This window comes from Scyliorhinus torazame, chromosome 12 (assembly GCF_047496885.1).
Source record: "Scyliorhinus torazame isolate Kashiwa2021f chromosome 12, sScyTor2.1, whole genome shotgun sequence".
Taxonomy (NCBI): Eukaryota; Metazoa; Chordata; class Chondrichthyes; order Carcharhiniformes; family Scyliorhinidae; genus Scyliorhinus; species Scyliorhinus torazame.
In genome coordinates, this window is record NC_092718.1 from 16,643,437 (window position 1) to 16,662,498 (window position 19,062).

Genomic DNA, 19,062 nt, shown 5'->3' on the forward strand with positions numbered 1-19,062 from the left:
CTCATTTCCATCAGTTCCAAATGCAAGCAGCAGACTCACATTGTGAGGAAGTTACCATGCTACACATGAGCCATTATGATGTCATGGTTCGAACACCGGCCACTTCTTTAAAGAACAGTGCAGTAGGGCTCAGTCAGGAATGCACTTCCTGTCCAAGGACTCATGGAAGGCACTGTGACAGAGGAGGTGCATTTACTGTGTATGTTTCTGCCTGAAAGACATTTTCTGTTGCCTTTACCTTTAGCCCTTGCACTGATCCTTTTGGAATCTGGGTGGTCTGCTTGTGAGGTTTCAACAATTTCTCTGTCGTCCATGTCCATTCAGGAAGCCTGGTTGGTGACCAGTTTTTTTTTTCTGAAGTGAAAAAGTCAGTGGACTTTGATGGGCGATCCTTGCAATGTAAGTGAGCCACACTATTTACAGGTTTTAAATATATCTTTAAAAAAATATATATTAGTAGGAGTTGGCGTACCAACCTAAATCTGCTTGAAGAATGCAGTGTCCAGTATGTTTGTGACCATGTGGTTGGTGACATCTTTTCTACTTCTTTACCGTTATTGTCACAAGTAGGCTTACATGAACACCGCAATAAAGGCTTTTCACAGTAACTTAATTGTGGTGTTAATGTAAGTCTACTTGTGACAAAGATTATTATTATTACCTTCCTCCCCTTCAGGAGCCCAAGTTTGACTGCTGTGATCCGAACAGGATTTAGTTTAATTATACCTTTAAGGATTTTGCAATATCATTTTTAAACTGACTATTGAACTCGACGGTACTTGAAAACATTTGAAATTTACGTTGCTGTCACAAGCCAGACTCCTGCTGGATGGTGCATGTATTTGGCTATAGGGTGAAGTTAGGATTGTTGTCAGATGTGTTGCCATTATTATTAGTGGTTTAGGAGAGGACAAAAATTAGAGTTGATGGATAATATTTGCTGATCTTGCTTCCCTCCGAGAAAGATTGAACTCGATCAGACTGCAGAAGAGCGAGAGAAAATGCTATTGCATATTCACACCTGAATCTTTCTCGGCTTGAAATTATTTTTTAACTATGACCAGTATGATTGACAGTTCTCCTCATTAAGAAATATCCCTACTGTCCCAATCACTTGAGTTTATTAACTCACAAAAGCTTTTGAATGCATGTCCTTTTAATCTATCATTTTAGCCATTGTGCGCAGTCAAACCACATTTTTTTTCTGGTTTTCTTACCGACTTCCCTGAATTGTAACTGAAGCCTATCCAGTTCCACAGGTGTCCACAGCTTTGAAGTAGGCATTCAACTGAGACAGTTAACTTTGATGATGTGAAACTGTGGACAATGTGGTCGCTGAGACAAATTTTGTCCTCTATCTTCAACACCTTGCACATTCCACCAGCAGCCAATGGATTGCACTTGCCTCAGCTGGTCCCCCTGCCACCCCCAAACTAAGATCTACAACACAGGCCACCTTCTGTACCTGCAGTTTTTGGCCTCGATATTTATTTTCCACACAAATGGTAATTTAATGTGCAGCTGCAACACTGAAAACACAGCATTACCATTCAACTACCCCCAGCAATTCAGTCGGCTGAACTCTGGCTACAGCCCTGGACGGCTCAATATAACTGGCGTGCCAGTCATCCTTTAGACATGATCAATCCGAATTGCTGTTCAGGATTGAAAGCTGCTCATCTTACCCTTTTCGGCATATTTAAAATTTCTTGATTTATATATCCATTTAACTTAATTTAGCAAGTAAAATGGCCCGAGGCCAGTTTGTCCCAAACAAGTAGATTTGTTCAGTGTAATACTGATTTCCTGCTTTGTAGATTTTAAATTGCTGGATCTCATGCAACATGGAAGGTTAGACTTTTTTTTAGGGTTGGGGGTGGCACAGTGGTTGCTAGCATTGCTGCCTCAACGCCAGGGACCTGGGTTCAATTCCAACCTTGGGTGACTGTGTGAAGTTTACACATTCTCCCCGTGTCTGTGTGACTGTCCTCCAGGCGCTCCGGTTTCCTCTCTCAGCCCAAAGATGGGGCTGTTTAGCACAGGGCTAAATCGCTGGCTTTGAAAGCAGACCGAGGCAGGCCAGCAGCACGGTTCGATTCCCGTAACAGCCTCCCCAAACAGGCGCTGGAATGTGGCAACTAGGGGCTTTTCACAGTAACTTCATTTGAAGCCTACTTGTGACAATAAGTGAATTTCATAAGTGAATTTCATTTCATGTGCTGGTTAGATGGATTGTCCCTTAGGGTCCAAAGGGTAGGTGGTGTTACAGGGATAGGGTGGGGGAGTGGGCCTAGGTAGCATGCTCTTTCAGAGGGTCGGCGTAGATTCTGATGGTGTCTGGTAAAGGTGAAGTCAGAACTGTAGCTTTTTAAAATGTGCATGACCGGCAGGGCAGCTCTAAGGTTAGACAGGAAATGTGCACTAGTAGAAGTACTGTTGCTGATGACATTATCCTTTTTAGTTGTGCTATCATATGTATTATATTGCTCAATTTGATTTGAAAACTTGATTGGAACGAAACTGGCTCCTGTGAATTTTACAAAGATAATGTACAATTATTTTGTGGAGTTGCTTTGCAGGGATATATAGTTTATTTTGAAACAGCGAAGATGTGCAAAAAGAATTGCCATTTTTGCAATAGCAATGTAAATACACCTGTCTAAGTGTGTCATTTGATTTTTTTCACATTTATTTTTCAGTGCGATTATGCAACATTGCCTTCCATACAAATAATGTCGGCTTTATATCAACTCTAATACTTTTATCTTTTCAAGGTAGTTTGTTTTGGCGAGTTCCTTGCTACATTCATGCTCTGACCTAAATTTGTTGGTACAACTAACAGTAGATTGGAATAGATTGTAAATGCTAATAGGCTTTCGAGCAGATGCTCGGAAACCATTTTACTGATTTTTCGAGCTAATAAAACATCTTTATTTTTAATTATTTCATTTCCTTTTGCTGAAGATGATTATTGCTAGGTTAGGTGTGTATGAGTACTAAGCAGTCAATTATCTTGTGTGACTGTAGAGAGAGAGTAAATGTTGGCATATTATTTAAGTGTGGAAAAGTGCACAGCTGAGCCTGGTCCTGTCCTTGTGATCATTCACGTCTGTGCGCCATCCCAGCAGAGGCCAAAAAATAGGACCAGAACACGAAACTGATTAGTCTCCACAAAATCCAGTGTTACTAAGGATAGTTCTGATGACTGTAATGTTGAATTTGTTAACACAGCAAAGAACAACGATCGAAACTGGGCTCCGAATATGCTGCCTTTATCAACAAAGCCATTGCAGAAACCTGGGATCTCTTGTTTCAGGCGTTAGACATGGTGCTGTCTATTCTGCAAATGCAGTGTTGGTGATGGTTTGAACTAAAGTACCACCCAGATCCCTCCTATATTGTTCTTTCTTTGACAGAAATCTATATTGCCTCAAAAATTCTGGTCAGCATTCTGAGGGGATCTCAACAATTTCAGTCCTTGGGGTATTTCTTTAGCATGTTTATTTTGCAATATTTGCCGTCAAATGTTTTCCCCCATTTCAAACTTCCCATTCCTCTTCTGGATAGTCAGAAGATTTTTCCCAGGATGTAAGAGTCAATTACCAGGGGGCATAGATTTAAGGTGCGAGGGGCAAGGTTTAAAGGAGATGTACGAGGCCTGTTTTTTACACAGCGTGGTGGGAGCCTGGAACTCGCTGCCGGGGGAGGTTGTGGAAGCAGATACGATAGTGACTTTTAAGGGATGTCTTGACAATTGCATGAATAGGATGGGAATAGAGGGATATGGCCCCTGGAAGAGGCCATATGGGCAGCATGGTCGGTGCAGGCTTGGAGGGCCGAAGGGCCTGTTCCTATGCTGTAATTTTCTTTGTTTGTACATGTTGATGTGCCAAGACAATGTTAACAGGTTATTCTGTGCATGGCCCTGTCTAAGCCCTTTATCGGGTGCATACACTTTCAGGCAGATATTGGATCACCTTCCTCCTTTGCTGGTCCCTCAAAAAGGCAGGTTAGTGGCTACTGAATTGGTTTAAATAATGAACAACATAATTCAGAAATCTAACTTGGACTGTTCTGTTTTGTAGAAGCAGAAATGGTGGTGATTAAACTAGGTGGAATAATTTGTGACCTTTATTACATACCTCATAAAATCAAAGGCTCTTTAAAAAAACAAAATGAAATCAAAGGCTCTAATGTGTATTGCAAATCATTGTGTATGCACAGCTACAGCACCCTATCTGGAATAACGGGGCAAAGGTGCTTCCACCATCCACTTGTAAAGGAATTTTTCCTGTTGTGGACAGATAACCAGTAAAAATTGAGATGGACACCTAGCCAATCTGTTTAATATCAGATATACTCTGATCATTTACTTATGCTAGGTGATTTTCTCTTAAAAATCCTTCATGCTGTTTCACTTAACTGTGCCAGCAGTGAAAAATATCTGAGGAGGAGTTATTTGGATATGAATAATAACCCTGTTATCTACTCTCGGAAAACCTTGTGTCTCCGAAATATTCTAACTTTGTGCAATGACGAAAACTGCTTACTGGGGCAATGGAGTGAATATGTACAATTAGTGTTAATAAGTGTGTATTACACAGTTGTTCACCAAAGTTGTTAATACCGTGGTATTAGAACGGCTTCAAATGTATACAGATGCAGAACTTTGAGTTCTATATCTGATGTAACATACAAAATTAAAAATATATATATATTTGGGGCAGGGTGGTGTCAATGTGTTATATACAAGCATTGAATGTCCTGTCTTGTAATGTCTCAATTTTAGATGTCTCATCCTTATTTTCAAATCCATTTGTGTCTTGACCCTCCCTGTCTCTTTCTTACTCTCGCCCTACAGCCCTCCAAGGTCTCCACTCCTCACTGGCCCCGTGGCAATCCGATGCTAATCCCTCCACCATGGCACCCATTTATTTTTGTTGTCAATCGCTTTGAGATGTTTTATTACTTTAAAGGCACTTTTTAAATATAAGTTGTAGTTTAATGGTCCACATGCTCTGCTTCATAATGCTAATGAAAAATGAAACATTGAGAAGGAAGAAAGAAAAGGTTCTTCCAGGAATAGCAAGGTGTTTAGGAAATGGAATCCGGTGGAATAATTCCACACTAACGCAAGTTAGTGTCCTTGTTTATTAACTCCTGAACTTCCATAACTTTGTTGCATTGTGTTGTCAACTAAATTGTGTTTTGCAAATTAATTACTAGGAATTTTGTTGCTTTCATGTTGAGCTGGCTCAACGGCTCAACCTTCTAGGGAGTATTGAACGGAGCATTTTCAGACATTTTGATACTGAATGAGGCTGGGTACTTTTGCAGCTTCTGCTTTAATTGTGTCGGCATCACAGATTGATAGCCACATTTCGCCAATTACACCAGACATGACTGACTGATGTAGCCCTAGTAATGAAAATTTATAAATGGAAATAATTCAGAAATGGGTCTTGAAGATTTCAAATGATGATGCTGTGACTGCTTCCCTTGGCAGCTTGTTCCACTGTGGGATTATCCATGGGTAGAAAGATTGTTGGCTTGGAAACAAAATAGTGTTTGTCGTTTGTGTGGATGGCTATCTTGTGCCTTGTCATTGCCAAAGGGTTACCAGGCACTTGTTTCTGTCAATTCCCACCAGTCCATTCCATAGTCTATAGGACACGGTCAGTCTATTTTTCTCCTTCCTTTGCTATAGTGATTCCCATTTCAAATCTTTGATCAAGGATGTGACACTGGTGTTTGCTGATTTCTGCAGTATGTCTTTGAATCACTTCAATCTTATTTATATCTCTTGTCATATAAGGATACACAACTTGCATACTCCAGGATTGGATGAGTACATGTTTGGTAAGCTATAACTCTGATATTACAAAAATAAAGATTTATCCTTAATCCTGGAACCCCATTGTTCACCATTGGTAAACTAGAATGAAACACTGTTTGCTAATTAATGTTGGGAATTTATAATGAGTAAATCCTGATGCCATTTTATATACCAGTCAGTTTCCCTTCCCTCACACCTTGTATATGGGAATTGTTGGAACTCTTATTTTACCGTCTAATAAGAATCAGTAGTTTGGTTGGTGGGATGTGTCAAAAATATGTTATTGTTCATTATTCACTGGTATATATTTGAATATGAACTGAATAAAAACTTAGAAACAAAATACCAAACAATACATAAAAAAGTCAAGCACATGGCAAAAGCATTAAGCACAAAATAAATCACTATACACAACAAACAGATAGATGATACAAGAATTCGGGAACAAAGATCGAGGTCCTATTTTTAAGGGAATTCTTACCTCTGGTTTAACCCCTCATTTTACACTCATTGGCTTCTAAGTTTCAGCTGAGACCTGGTTTGTTCAAATAAATGTCTGTTACTTGGAGGATAACTTGTTAATCAAACATTGGACATTATTTAAGGTTCATTGGTGCCTATCAAAACTAGCTTGGCGTCTATGAGCGCAGTGTTAGGAAAACTGCTGGATATGTTTTCTCACACCTGACATGTTCCACAGCTTGGCAGAGACCTAGCTAAAATTGATCAGTTGATTAGACGGGGAACAATCCATTCTCAGTACTGAATATAATGGAATACAATGGTTAATTCATTATATGAGAAAATGACTGGGTTCCCACAGTCAAGACACTGCTAATATTTTAGCTATATGCATTCAACTAGCCCCAAATGAATAAATCTATACTCTATCAGGACTCATGGGTTTTGGTGAGTGCTAATCAAATGTACCTTTTTCCTGAGATTCTACATATTACTCAATGTCAGTGGCTATTTGAGTTTTATCTGTTTACTCTCCTCTCATATTCACTTGAATTGGTTAGAACTTCTATTTTTAGGAGAGCTTTAGGCTTTAAAAGCAAACAAAACCACAGTGTAATGGAAAAACTAAATGTATGACTCCGCTTTGGCATATTAAACTGAAAAGATTTGGCGGGTTTTACATTTTGCACAAGGCTTTGAAAAGTGAGTTGTATAAATATGTTTTTTGAGCTCTATTACAATGATCTGCACAAAAAAGACTAGCTTCAGTGTGATGGATTTCCTACCGAAATGAATTGCATGGAGAGAAAGAAGCGTTTGTATATTTCTAGCTTTAATAAAATACAATTGAAGGATAACATTGACACATTGAGCTGTCCATCTCTGAACCTTAGGACAGATTGATGGGTTTCAGGCCTTCTCTACTACTTGACAGTAAAGGTTTTAGATGGAATGAGATTGGGAAACCGCCATCCAGTTCCTGGTTGTCTTGTGGCCCGTAATTTGTACTAATTTGAAACGGTCGTAGGATTGCTGATGTGAGCAGCGCAGATTGGAGGATATCACATCGGTGCAATAAGAAAAGGCTTTTCTGAGTTCAGGTTGAAGCACATTGTTCAACTAAGTAAAAGGCTATATTCTATGCTCCTGTTTGTGCTGTCCCTGACTTTGGAATGCTTGATGCTTGAACTGGGGTACACAATGGGGAAGGTAATAAATTTCCCAATACCCTCCAACCTGAGCGCAAAAATGTTAAACTGCAGTATTTTTCAGTATTGTGTACTTCCATCACTGCATGTGAACCCAGCTATTCTTGGAAGCTGCCAAAGATGATTCAACAAAACCTAGTACCATTTTACATATGTCTTGATCAATCTGTAAGTATGCTGATTCTGGGGAATGCTCAGTGCTGCTTTACTTCGTTCCAGTACTGAAACAATTCATTCCTTTTAACTACCCTGAGACATCAGAATAAGCATACTGCTTTGTTTTTATATTTTGCATTCTGTAAATGTAGAAATCTTCCCACACCTATATCTCTCTCGGGCTCAATCAGTTTTGTATGGTGAATTATTACTGCCAACTTTTATTTCTTGTTCTGATCACATTTTGAGTGGTTAGAAAGATATGCAAGTGCAATGTTCTCCTCTTCCCATTGTGTACTTAAAACAAAGCAAGTTCTTTTACTTAAAATAAAGAAGGCACGTTTTCATCTATCTTTTCTCTTAAGATGGTATTTAGAATATGAAGAGGAACTATTTTAAACAGATTTCATTATCATTGAAGACAGAGTTGGGCTGGAAATGTCTGTTTCTCACCCGCCTGTTGGTAAAAGAGACCTATAGTGTAATGTTTCCACCTCCCGACTTCCGGTAGCGGCCATGACCTGCTAGGTCACGCGAACGGCAGCTCTCGCCGGGATCGGTGTTTCGGGCTGCTAAAAGGAGCAGCGGCGGCAATTAACAGGAGGGACCGGCGTGGGAACAGACGTGGGAGAGCCCCCCGCTGGTGCATGGAGAGGGCCAGGAACGGAGCCGGCAGACGCGCAAACCCAGGGAAGAAGGTCGGGGAGGACAAAATGGCGGCCGGAGAAGATCGGGAGGTGTGGGCCCAGTGGGCCAGAGAACAGCAGGAGCTCCTTAAAAACTGCTTCATTGAGCTGAAAACAGAGATGCTGGCCTCCATGGAAAGAATTGTGGTGACCCAGACGGCGCAGGAGAAGGAGATCCAGGAGGTGAGGAGGAAGGTGGCGGAGAACGAGATGAGATCCTGGGCCTGGCGGTGAAAGTGGAGGCGCACGAATCACTCCATAAGAGATGGCCGGAGAGGCTGGATGACCTTGAGTGCAGGTCTCGGAGCCACAATCTGCGGATTTTGGGCCTTCCTGAAGGAGCGGAGGGGGCGGCCGCGAGCACGTACGTGGCCACAATGCTGGGGACGCTGATGGGCGCGAGGGCCTTCCCGCGGCCCTTGTAGCTGGATGGACACGCATAACTATGCGCATCATTGGCGCACATGCGCATAGTTATGCGTGTTGATCTGGCACGCATGCGCAGTGTAGCCGCATTTGTTTTACATGTTCATGGCCATTTTGAAGGCCGCTTGCAGCCGGCGTTATTAACAGCCGGCTGCAGCGGTTGTTGCGCGCAGATTTGCGGCATTGGGAGCGCCGCGACGGACGGCTCCGCGACCCCCTCGATACCCGCCCGCTACCCACCCACGGGTCATGCCCCCGAGTTTAACAATGCCTGAGCTAGACAACACGAGGGTGAACGGAATAGAAAGATGTTGATGGGGTTAAAGCAGGGTCGGAGGAGTCTTGTGGAGCATTAAAACCATCTTGGACCGGTTTGACTTAATGGCAACTTCAGGACATTGTGAAATGCTTCACAACCAACCGTGTACATTTGAAGGGCAGTTAATAACAGTTGTCATGTAGGAACTGGGAGACGCAGCAATGTCGACAAACAGCAATGTGATAATGACCTTCCTAAATAAAAAAGAGTAAGGGATAACTATTGGCTAAGACATTGGTGAGAACTTCCTTGCTTTTTTCTTTGAAATATGCCACGGGAATCTTTACATTCATGAATGAAAATGAAATTAAAATCGCTTATTGTCACAAGTAGGCTTCAAATGAAGTTACTGTGAAAAGCCCCTAGTCGCCCCATTCCGGCGCCTGTTCGGGGAGGCTGGTACGGGAATTGAACCGTGCTGCTGGCCTGCCTTGATCTGCTTTCAAAGCCAGCGATTTAGCCCTGTGCTAAACCAGCCCTTCTGAGAGAGAGTGCAGACAGAGCCTGGTCTTATCTAATATGAAAGGGGGCACCTCCAACCGTGCAACGCCCTCTGTGCAATGGAATGATCAGACTAGGTTTTTGTCCTCGAGTTGAAGTGGCACTTGAACCCAGAACTTTCTGACCCCAAGATGAACCACAGCTGACACCTTTGGAGGAACGGATGACTGAATTCTACAACTAAAATTTGCGTTTAGAAGTAATTGACTATACTTTGGAAGCTTGTCTGAGAGGGGAGGATAAATACTTAATTTTTCACTCTTCTCAACACAGTTAAGCAAATAACTTTTGTATTCTCCATTTATATCTGGAAGAAACTGAAAGCCTGACTATGAACCAGAGTGGTTTTGGTGTTATTCCTTTTTCTGTTAACTGCCAGGATCTTGATGCAGAAGCTGTGTTATAATTTATATGGAAAATGTAGGTGTTAACTCAATTGCTAACTGAAAAGGTAATAGTATCTTTAGACCTTTTGATCTTCAGTAAATCATTGAAATTGGAATGAGCGCATCTCTTGTGCCATGGCTGAGATGGGTTGTGTTCAAATTTGGTGCTTGCTGTGTCACTATAGTTCTGCAGAGACTGACGTAAACCGAAATGTTTAAAAATAATCATTGTTTTGTTGCATCAGTGATGTCACAGCAAGGCACATCATGTTGTCGCAACATCAGTTTCCCTAGTAACACACACCGGCATGCTGGCCCGCAACTAGGGATTGCAGATTTTCCAAAATCAAACATTATTCATTATAATTTTGAGTCTTGACAGGTTTACCTTGGGATTTATGAATGTTTGCACAAGTTGGTGCAGCATAAATGCAAACTTGGTGAATGCCTGCCTCACCCAAAATCCATCTAGACTGTCAGTTGGTGCAAAATCTTGACAATTGGGAACGATGATAAATTGTTAATGGATTTCAAGAAAGCAACAACAGTGGATAATCTGCCCAAAAATGGTGCCATGTTTTTAACATGCATGTATACATTATCATGGGATTTAGTTAGCTCATTTGACTAGATCGCTAGCATATGGTGCAGAATGAGACCAACAGTGTGGGCTCAGTCACCGTATCGGCTGTGGTAGTTCTTGGAAGTCTGCCGTGCCTCATTGTCACACGCTTCCAGAATGGTGCCCCACAAGCTGTATGTAACTAATTGGCCAATGGTCCTTTGTGATCTATGGCCAATTATTGTACATTATAGTTTTAAAGTAATGAGGAAATCCATATTTTTATGCATAACTTTAATCTGAATACTGTAAAGTGCATGATGCTAAACATCATTCAGAAAATTCAATTTGTTTTTACTACCAAAATCAATGCGCACAATCCATAATGGAGTTTGTAGCTGGTTATTAGCAACACAGGAGACAAATGGCAGCGTTGAGTAAAATTTGTTTTGCGGTTTCCATAACTGATGACTGTCGCAAGCCACGTACAATTCTGTTAGCATGAAAGTTGTTCCCCTAGATCTGTGATGGTTGCAGATCTGCTGAACATATAGATGCTGCTGACTTATTATTTATCTTAAGTAGTTCACCATTGTACTGTGCCTTCCTGTTGCATGTCATTTTGCCTGTGAAAATAAATAACAGAATTAGTGTTGTGACAGCCCTAACAGTTCCATTCGGTATTTCATATCTTCAATTATATGGCCGTTTGTGCACGGTATGTTTAGAAAAGACACACCTGGAAACCTGAAAGGGCACACTTTGTTACAGTAACAAAGCACAGTTTAAAAAGAAGAGTTTTCAGAAAGGGAATAGTTTGCAAAAGTAGCAAAAAGTTGAATCTTACTCTACCGTATAACCTATAAATAGAATTGTTTTCTAGATCTTAAGAGAAAAATATGTTGAATTGCACATCCAAAACTGTATCCTATTGTAGGCTAATCTGATAGACTTATAAAATTTGGTCATGTAGTTGAGCAATTTCTACATTGTCATCCAGTTATAAATAAGCAAGATCCCAATGTTAGTATTTGAATTGGAGCAAAGAGGCTATCAGATTATGTGTTAATGCAAGCCAAATGAAGTGGGTTGTCCTGGAAAAGCGAGTTCAGATTGGTCAACAACCTTCATTACATCTGCAAGTGTCTTATGAAGTGAATTTAATATACTAAAATCAAGAAAGAGTAAACTTTTTTGAATTCAATTAAGAACAAATTACCTAAGTGAGGTTGTTTGCTGTTTCCAGGTTAGGTCTGTTTTAGGATTTTGAATGCTGGTAAATTCATCAACACTTGCTTGGACAGGGTCCTAATTTGAACAGGTTGTGATTTATAATGGAATGCATGAGGCGTAACATTTTTGTGGTACAAAGCCCATGGATTTAAAAACATTGCAATAATCCATCATAAGACTCCATTTTCCAATTAATGATTTTCTTTCTCTCCTTTTCTCCCCATCCCTTCTTTAAAGCAAATGGTTATGAGCCTTAGAGTGTCGGAGCTCCAAGTGTTATTGGGCTATGCTGGACGGAACAAACACGGTCGTAAACACGAACTCCTGACAAAGGCACTGCATTTGTTGAAAGCTGGCTGCAGCCCAGCTGTTCAGATGAAAATTAAGGAACTATATAGGCGGAGATTCCCACAGAAGATTGTGACCCCTGCTGACCTGACCCTTTCTTCTGTCCATACAACTTCAACTTCCATGACTACGCCACTGTCGCCAGCTGCTATCCCACAGCTCTCCTATGATGGGCACGCAACCACATCTCCACTTCTTGCTGTTTCTCTGTTGGGACCTAAACATGAACTAGACCTGCCACACCTAACATCGTCGCTCCATCCTGTCCACCCGGATGTAAAACTGCAGAAACTGCCCTTTTATGACATTCTTGATGAACTGATCAAACCAACTAGTCTCGGTAAGAAACAAACACCCAAAATAGTCTTGTTCTGTTGCCATTGATGTAGCACTTGAGCTGAAAATAAGAAACCCAATTTAGTAAACCAATTTTATCTTATTTGAAAGTATTTTTAAAATTTACTTAAATTGCGGTTATATCTATTATGAATTATTTTACCAACAGTTGAAATGAACTTTCTTATTCATAAATGTTCAATTATTTTAAGATATGAGTCATCAGCCTTTCCTGTTTTTACTTGGTCACCACAATGCAACATAAACTGTATTAAATGAATTGACAAATTTAATTCTACATCTACACTTGTATGTTCACCTAAGAACAGTGACCAATTTTGAGACCTATTTTAGTAATTTCTCTCATGCTAATTATATTTTTGAATTGAATTCATCTTGCTGCTTGAGGAAGAAGCGTGACCTGCTTTTGGAACATCAGAGATCAGTCTGCAACTACTTTTTCCTTTGGACTCTTTTTTGCATTGTATTTTGAAGAGTGCAGTGACCTTGTAGAAAGAATGGAACAGTGTTTTGCGGGACAGTATCTGAAGCTATGGCTTTTGTCCATATTTTTTCGGGTCGGTAGATAAAGGAGAAGGATTTGCAATACGTCAGGCAATCGGACACAGTAAGCTTATCACGATCATGTTACGTCCTCATCCCTGCACCCCTCTCAAACCAAGCTCATCAATTTGTCCTTCAGCTCAAAGGGATTCAACAGTTGTAAACATCCGAAGTTTCAGGAACTAATGTTAGTTTATTATTTATTCCCAGATCTCATCTGACCTTCAATCAGTGAGTTGACGTCTCCGTATTTTATGAATAGCTTTTCAATGCCATTGCAGCTGTGCAATGTTTCCCTTTCACAATTTGGTGCATTATGCAAGTTGCTAATGCAGTACGTTGTCAAACTTGGAAAATTAGTGGTGTTTACATAAACCTGCTTCTGGGTAGGTGTGCGGTAGTGTTTTTTTATAAAGCTATGTTAAGTGGCTTATCCAATCCAAACTGATTAACTTATTGGCCTCTGGCTATCCTAACATTTAGTAGCCACACTAACTCCTTTACTTTCCCAGGTTCCATATCTAGTTTTCACTCCTATTTCTGATGATCGAGCAGCTACCTGAAAGCATGTGTTGAACACACTATGGTCATCAAGAACTTTTGTTTATGATTTGCACTCAGCTGGTTTTAATTTACTACTAAAAGCATATTTTTCCTGTTCCTTTCCCGGGTATGTTCAAAATAGAAAATACTCAATTAGTGCCTGTCCGAAGTATTGATAGTATGCATTGAAATATATTTACCTGTTCAAAGCCAACACACCACAATGGGTTTATATTCAATTCTATTAGTTTGTACCTCAAAGACGAGGTTAGGGTCCTGCTAATTACTTAAGTTAATATTTATGCTTTTAACCAGTGTTCAGCTGGTTTGCATAGTTCCGGCTTTAACTATGTCACCTGATGAAAATTAGTGCTTTGGGGGCACTGGTGGTTACCATAATGAATCTGTCGACAGAATTACATAGAGTATGCAGCACAGAAACTGGCCATCTGGCCCAAGCATTCCATGCTGACATTCATTCTCAACTCGAGCCATATCCCATCATTCTTCATCTGACAATCATTGTAATCCTCTATTCCCTTTTCCCTCATGCTTATTCCAGCTTAAAATGCATCTTCACTATTCACCTCCATTATTCTTGCTAGGTAAATAAGTTTCTTCCAAATTCCCTATTTTATTTCTTGGTTTCTCACCAGATTGATGACCTCTAGTTAGGTTTGGTTTTTCTCAAGTGGGTATTGTATATACTCTTATCAAAACCTTTCTAATTTTAAATATCTGTTAAATTAGTTTGCAGCTTCTCGTAAGAGAAAGGAAACCCAGCCGGTTCATCCTTTTCTGAGGGGTATTATTTTGCAGTTCTGATATTATCCATGTCAATTTATTTTCTCACCTTCTCTAGTGCCTGTATAATTTTTGGTAATGTGTTCATTAGAACACAAATGTAGTTTAACCAAGGCTCGATGCACTTGAACAAAATATCTTTACTTTTCATTGTATCTTTCTATAAACTCTAGTACTTACATGCTTTCATTATGTCTGTCTTGCAACTTTTAGTGATTTGCATATATGTACCTTTCTACCTAGTCATAATGGAAAATATGTACTCATTGAACATGTGCCCTTTCCCACAAATCCATTTTAAATATCTCTAATCTAGTTTCTACCTATCCCTATTGCGCTTTACCCCATTGAGATGTTTTCCATTATTACTGGAGAAACATGCTATCAAAGGTTTTTGTGTCTCATTCATCAGGGCAGACACACATGTCAAATTTCAAAGGAAACAACAATTTATACTGCATGAGAAAGGATTGGTTGGCAAGTGGACTCTGGTTGAGTCTTTGCCATGGATAATGCACCAGGAAACTATTGACCCCGCATATTTGTTTAATTCAAAAAAGGGACAATGCTGGACATGTTCAGAAAGATGCATCTTCCACAATTGGGCAGCACTTGCTGGACAATCCTGAGTGTGCTGTGTATTACACTAGTCAATTTAAAATGATCAGTTGGGCTCCGTGTGGCTCACTTGCACGTGCTGGGACTTGCATATAGTATGTGTCCTCTAGGCAAAAGGATCGTGCCCAGGCATTGCGCCTTTTTTGAATTAAAAGAGTGGGAGATAATTTCCTGGTGCATTTTCAAGTCATTGAACGTGTACTCTTTCCCACAAACCATTTTAAATATCTCTCTAATTAGTTTCTGGCCCTTTCATGTTTCCTTTACTGTCTCAACCCTCCCTCGGACTGTTTGCAGGGAAAACTGCCGCAAATTTCACATTCTTTCAGGCTATGTTGGACTGTTCACCCTCTCAATGTCCTATTTCAACCCAAGCTGTACTTCCGACTCTGACCCCATTTTGGCTGTATCATATAACGGGTACTTCCATTGATGTACCATGTATGCCTGTGTATGTTCCTACTAGAGCCCTCAACTAATCCCTTTTCATTTTCAAACTCAACTGTAGCAACTAGCCATTAACCAACAGAACTATGCAGCAAGATTTCACGTTTTTGAACAAAAATAAACGTTGTTGTACACAAAATTTAAACAAAGCAGAGCACTACCAGCGTGACCCTATAGCTTATGAAGAGCTATGCTATAAACCCAGTACTACTTTCTATTTCCCCCTCAGGTTTCTGTATCTTAAGGTCCATTCACTTTTCCTGGGACCTACTCCGAGGTATATCACTGCTGCCCAAAATGTATTTATCTTCTCCCTAATATTTCAGCTATTTGTTAAGATACAAGATTTCATGGGGGTCCTTTCATCAGCTTTTGGCAAAGCAACCCCCAGGGGCAACACAGTGGTTAGCACTGTTGCTTCACAGTGCCAGGGTCCTAGGTTCGATTCCTGGCTTGGGTCACTGTCTGTGCAAAATCTGCAAGGTCTCCCCATGTCTGGGTGGGTTTCCTCCAGGTGCTGCTGTTTCCTCCCACAAGTCCCGAGAGATGGGGGAACTGCAGCAACTGTTCATTCCTGTCTGGCACAAAAGCAAAATGGGTAAGAGGGCCAATCCATGGCTTACAAAGGAAATTAGAAACAGTATCTGATCCAAGGAGAAGCATAGCGATTGGCCAAGAAAAATAATAGGTCTGAGGATTGGGAGCAGTTTAGAATTCAGCAAAGAAGGACCAAGGATTGATTAAGAAGGGGAAAATACAGTATGAACGGAAGCTTGCAGGAAACGTAAAGACTGACACTAAGATTTTCTCTAGATATGTGAAGAGAAGAAGATTGGTAAAGACAAATGTAGGCCCCCTACAGACAAAGAAATGGCTGAGCAATTAAATACATATTTTGGTTCTGTCTTCACAAAAGAGGGCACAAGTCAGATACCAGAAATGTTGGAGAATGAAAGAATTAGTGAGAAGGAAGGACTGCGGGAGATCAATATTAGTAGAGAAATGGTGCTGGGAAAATTGTTAGGATTGAAGGCGGATAAATCCCCAGGGCTTGATAATCTGCATCCCAGAGTGCTTAAGGAGGTGGCGCTGGAAATAGTGGATGCATTGGTGGTCATCTTCCAGGATTCTGTAGACTCTGGACCAGTCCTTGCAGATTGGAGGGTAGCTAATGTCACTCCAATATTCAAAAAGGGAGGTAGAGAGAAATCAGGGAATTATAGACCAGTAAGCCTAACATTGGTAGTGGGGAAAATTCTTGAATCCATTATCAAGGACTTTATAGCGGAACATTTAGAAAGCAGTGGCAGGATCAGTCAGAGTCAGCATGGATTTATGAAGGCGAAATCATGCTCGACAAATCTGTTGGAATTCTTTGAAGATGTGACCAGTACAGTTGACAAGGGGGAGTCAGTTGATGTGATATACTTGGACTTTCAGAAGGCGTTTGACAAAGTCCTGCATAAGAGATAATTGTGCAAAATTAAAGCGTATGGCATTGGGGGAAGTGTATTTAGGTAGATAGAAAACTGGCTGGCAGAGAGGAAACCAAGAGTAGGAAATAATGCGTCCTTGTCAAATTGGCAGGCAGTAACTAGTGGGGTGCCACAGGGATTGGTGCTGGGACCCCAACTATTCACTATATGTATATATATATATATATATATATTAATGATTTGGATGAGGGAACAAAATGTAACATCACAAAGTTTGCAGATGATACCAAGTTGGGTGGGAGGGTGAACTGTGACGAGGATGCAGAGATCCTACAGCAGATCTGGACAGGTTGGGCGATTGGGCAAATCAATGGCAGATGCAGTATAATTTGGATGAGTGTGAGGTTATTTACTTTGGAAGCAAAAACAGGAAGGCAGATTACTACCTGAATGGTTGTAAATTGGGAGAGGGGAATGTGCAGCGGGACCTGGGTGTCCTTGTGCAACAGTCACTGAAGGTAAGCATGCAGATGCAGCAGGCGGTAAAGAAGGCTAATGATATGTTGGCCTTCATTGCGAGAGGTTTCGAGTACAGAAGCAGGGATGTGTTGCTGCAATTATGCAGGGCCTTGGTGAGACCACAACTAGAATATTGTGTGCAGTTTTGTTCTCCTTTTCCGAGGAAGGATGTTCTCGTTCTCGAGGGAGTGCAGTGAAGGTTTACTAGACTGATTCCAGGGATGGCGTAACTGTCACATGAGGAGAGATTGACGAAGTTAGGATTATTCTCGCTGGAGTTCAGAAGACTGAGGGGCATCTCATAGAGACTTATAAAATTCTGACAGGACTAGATGCAGGGAAGATGTTCCCAATGGTGGGTGTATCCAGAACCAGGGGTCACAGTCTGAGGATTCAGGGTAAACCATTTTGGATAGAGATGAGGAGACATTTCTTCACCCAAAGAGTGGTGAGCCTGTGGAATTCATTACCACAGGAAGTAGTTAATGCTAAAAAGAGGCGGCTAGATATAGCACTTGGGTTGAATAGGATCAAAGGCTATGGGCCGAAAACAGGATTAGGCTATTGAGTTTGATGATCAGCCATGATCGTGATAAATGGAGAAGCAGGCTCGAAGGCAAAAAGGCCTGCTCCTATCTTCTATGTATCTATGTATGTGGTGTTAGGTGAATTGGACATTCTCAATTCTCCCTCCGTGTACCCGATCAGGTGCCAGAGTGTGGCGACTAGGGGATTTTACGTAACTTCATTGCAGTGTTAATGTAAGCCTATTTGTGACAATAATAAAGATTATTATTAAATGATTTTGCTGACCTCATGACTCTGGATTCTACAGCTCAAATATGGGCCCATTTGTGACCCCAGAGTAGTGGCTTTAAACAACAGAAACCACCCTTGCTTTCCAATAGCCTGCTGCTGTGTTTTCAAACCGTATCTAAGCAGAACTCTAACTGCAAGAAAGTTAACTGCCTTTTATTGAGAAGATTATTGTAGATGTCCTCCTTCCAGCTAAACAAAGCCTGCAGTTGATTTTCTCCTTAACAACTTTGTCTTGTACTGAATATCAGCTCCCAATGGATTAGAGATTTGGAAACGGCCACATACTTTGTCCCTAAGCTCCTCCATCACCCACACCTCCCTTAAAGCCTTCCACCTCTTTAACCACCCCTTTGGTTACTCCTAATATCTCTCCTACATTGGCTCGGCATGTACTTGTTTGCATCTCAATAATTACCAAGGGATATTCAAGATGCTATAGAAGTACAAAGCAATGTCCATAAATAAAAATCAGTCGATAGTCGTTTAAAAAACCCAGCTGGTTCACTAGTGTCCTTTAGGGAAGGAAATCTGCTGACTTTCCTGGTCTGGCCTACATGTGACTCCGGATCTACAACACTTTGGTTGACTCTTAAATGCCCTCCTGACCTAGCAAGCCACTCAGTTATATAAAAACTGCGATAAAGTCAAGAAAAAGGAACAAAACCGGATGGACCACCTAGCATCGACCTAGGCACTGACAACAACAACAAACTCAACCTTCAACCCTGCAAAGTCCTCCATACCATCTAGGGGCTTGTGCCAAAATTGTATGAGCTGTCTCACAAACTAGTCCAGCCACAGCCTGACATAGTCATACTTACGGAATCATACCTTCCAGATAACATCCCAGACA

General features: G+C 40.9%; 1 protein-coding gene across 3 annotated transcripts in view; it reads left to right on the plus strand.

The window, feature by feature from the left end:
* The window catches only part of pias1b (protein inhibitor of activated STAT, 1b), a 192,588-nt gene that overhangs the window by 107,505 nt on the left and 66,021 nt on the right, over nucleotides 1-19,062 (plus strand). For 2 of the 3 annotated variants that reach the window (XM_072470471.1, XM_072470469.1), the window contains one exon: nucleotides 12,013-12,463. In XM_072470471.1, the coding sequence (XP_072326572.1) occupies nucleotides 12,013-12,463 (451 nt within the window). Of the gene's footprint in view, nucleotides 1-312; nucleotides 400-12,012; nucleotides 12,464-19,062 lie in introns of those variants that run through there. The other variant, XM_072470472.1, reaches the window with a different exon arrangement.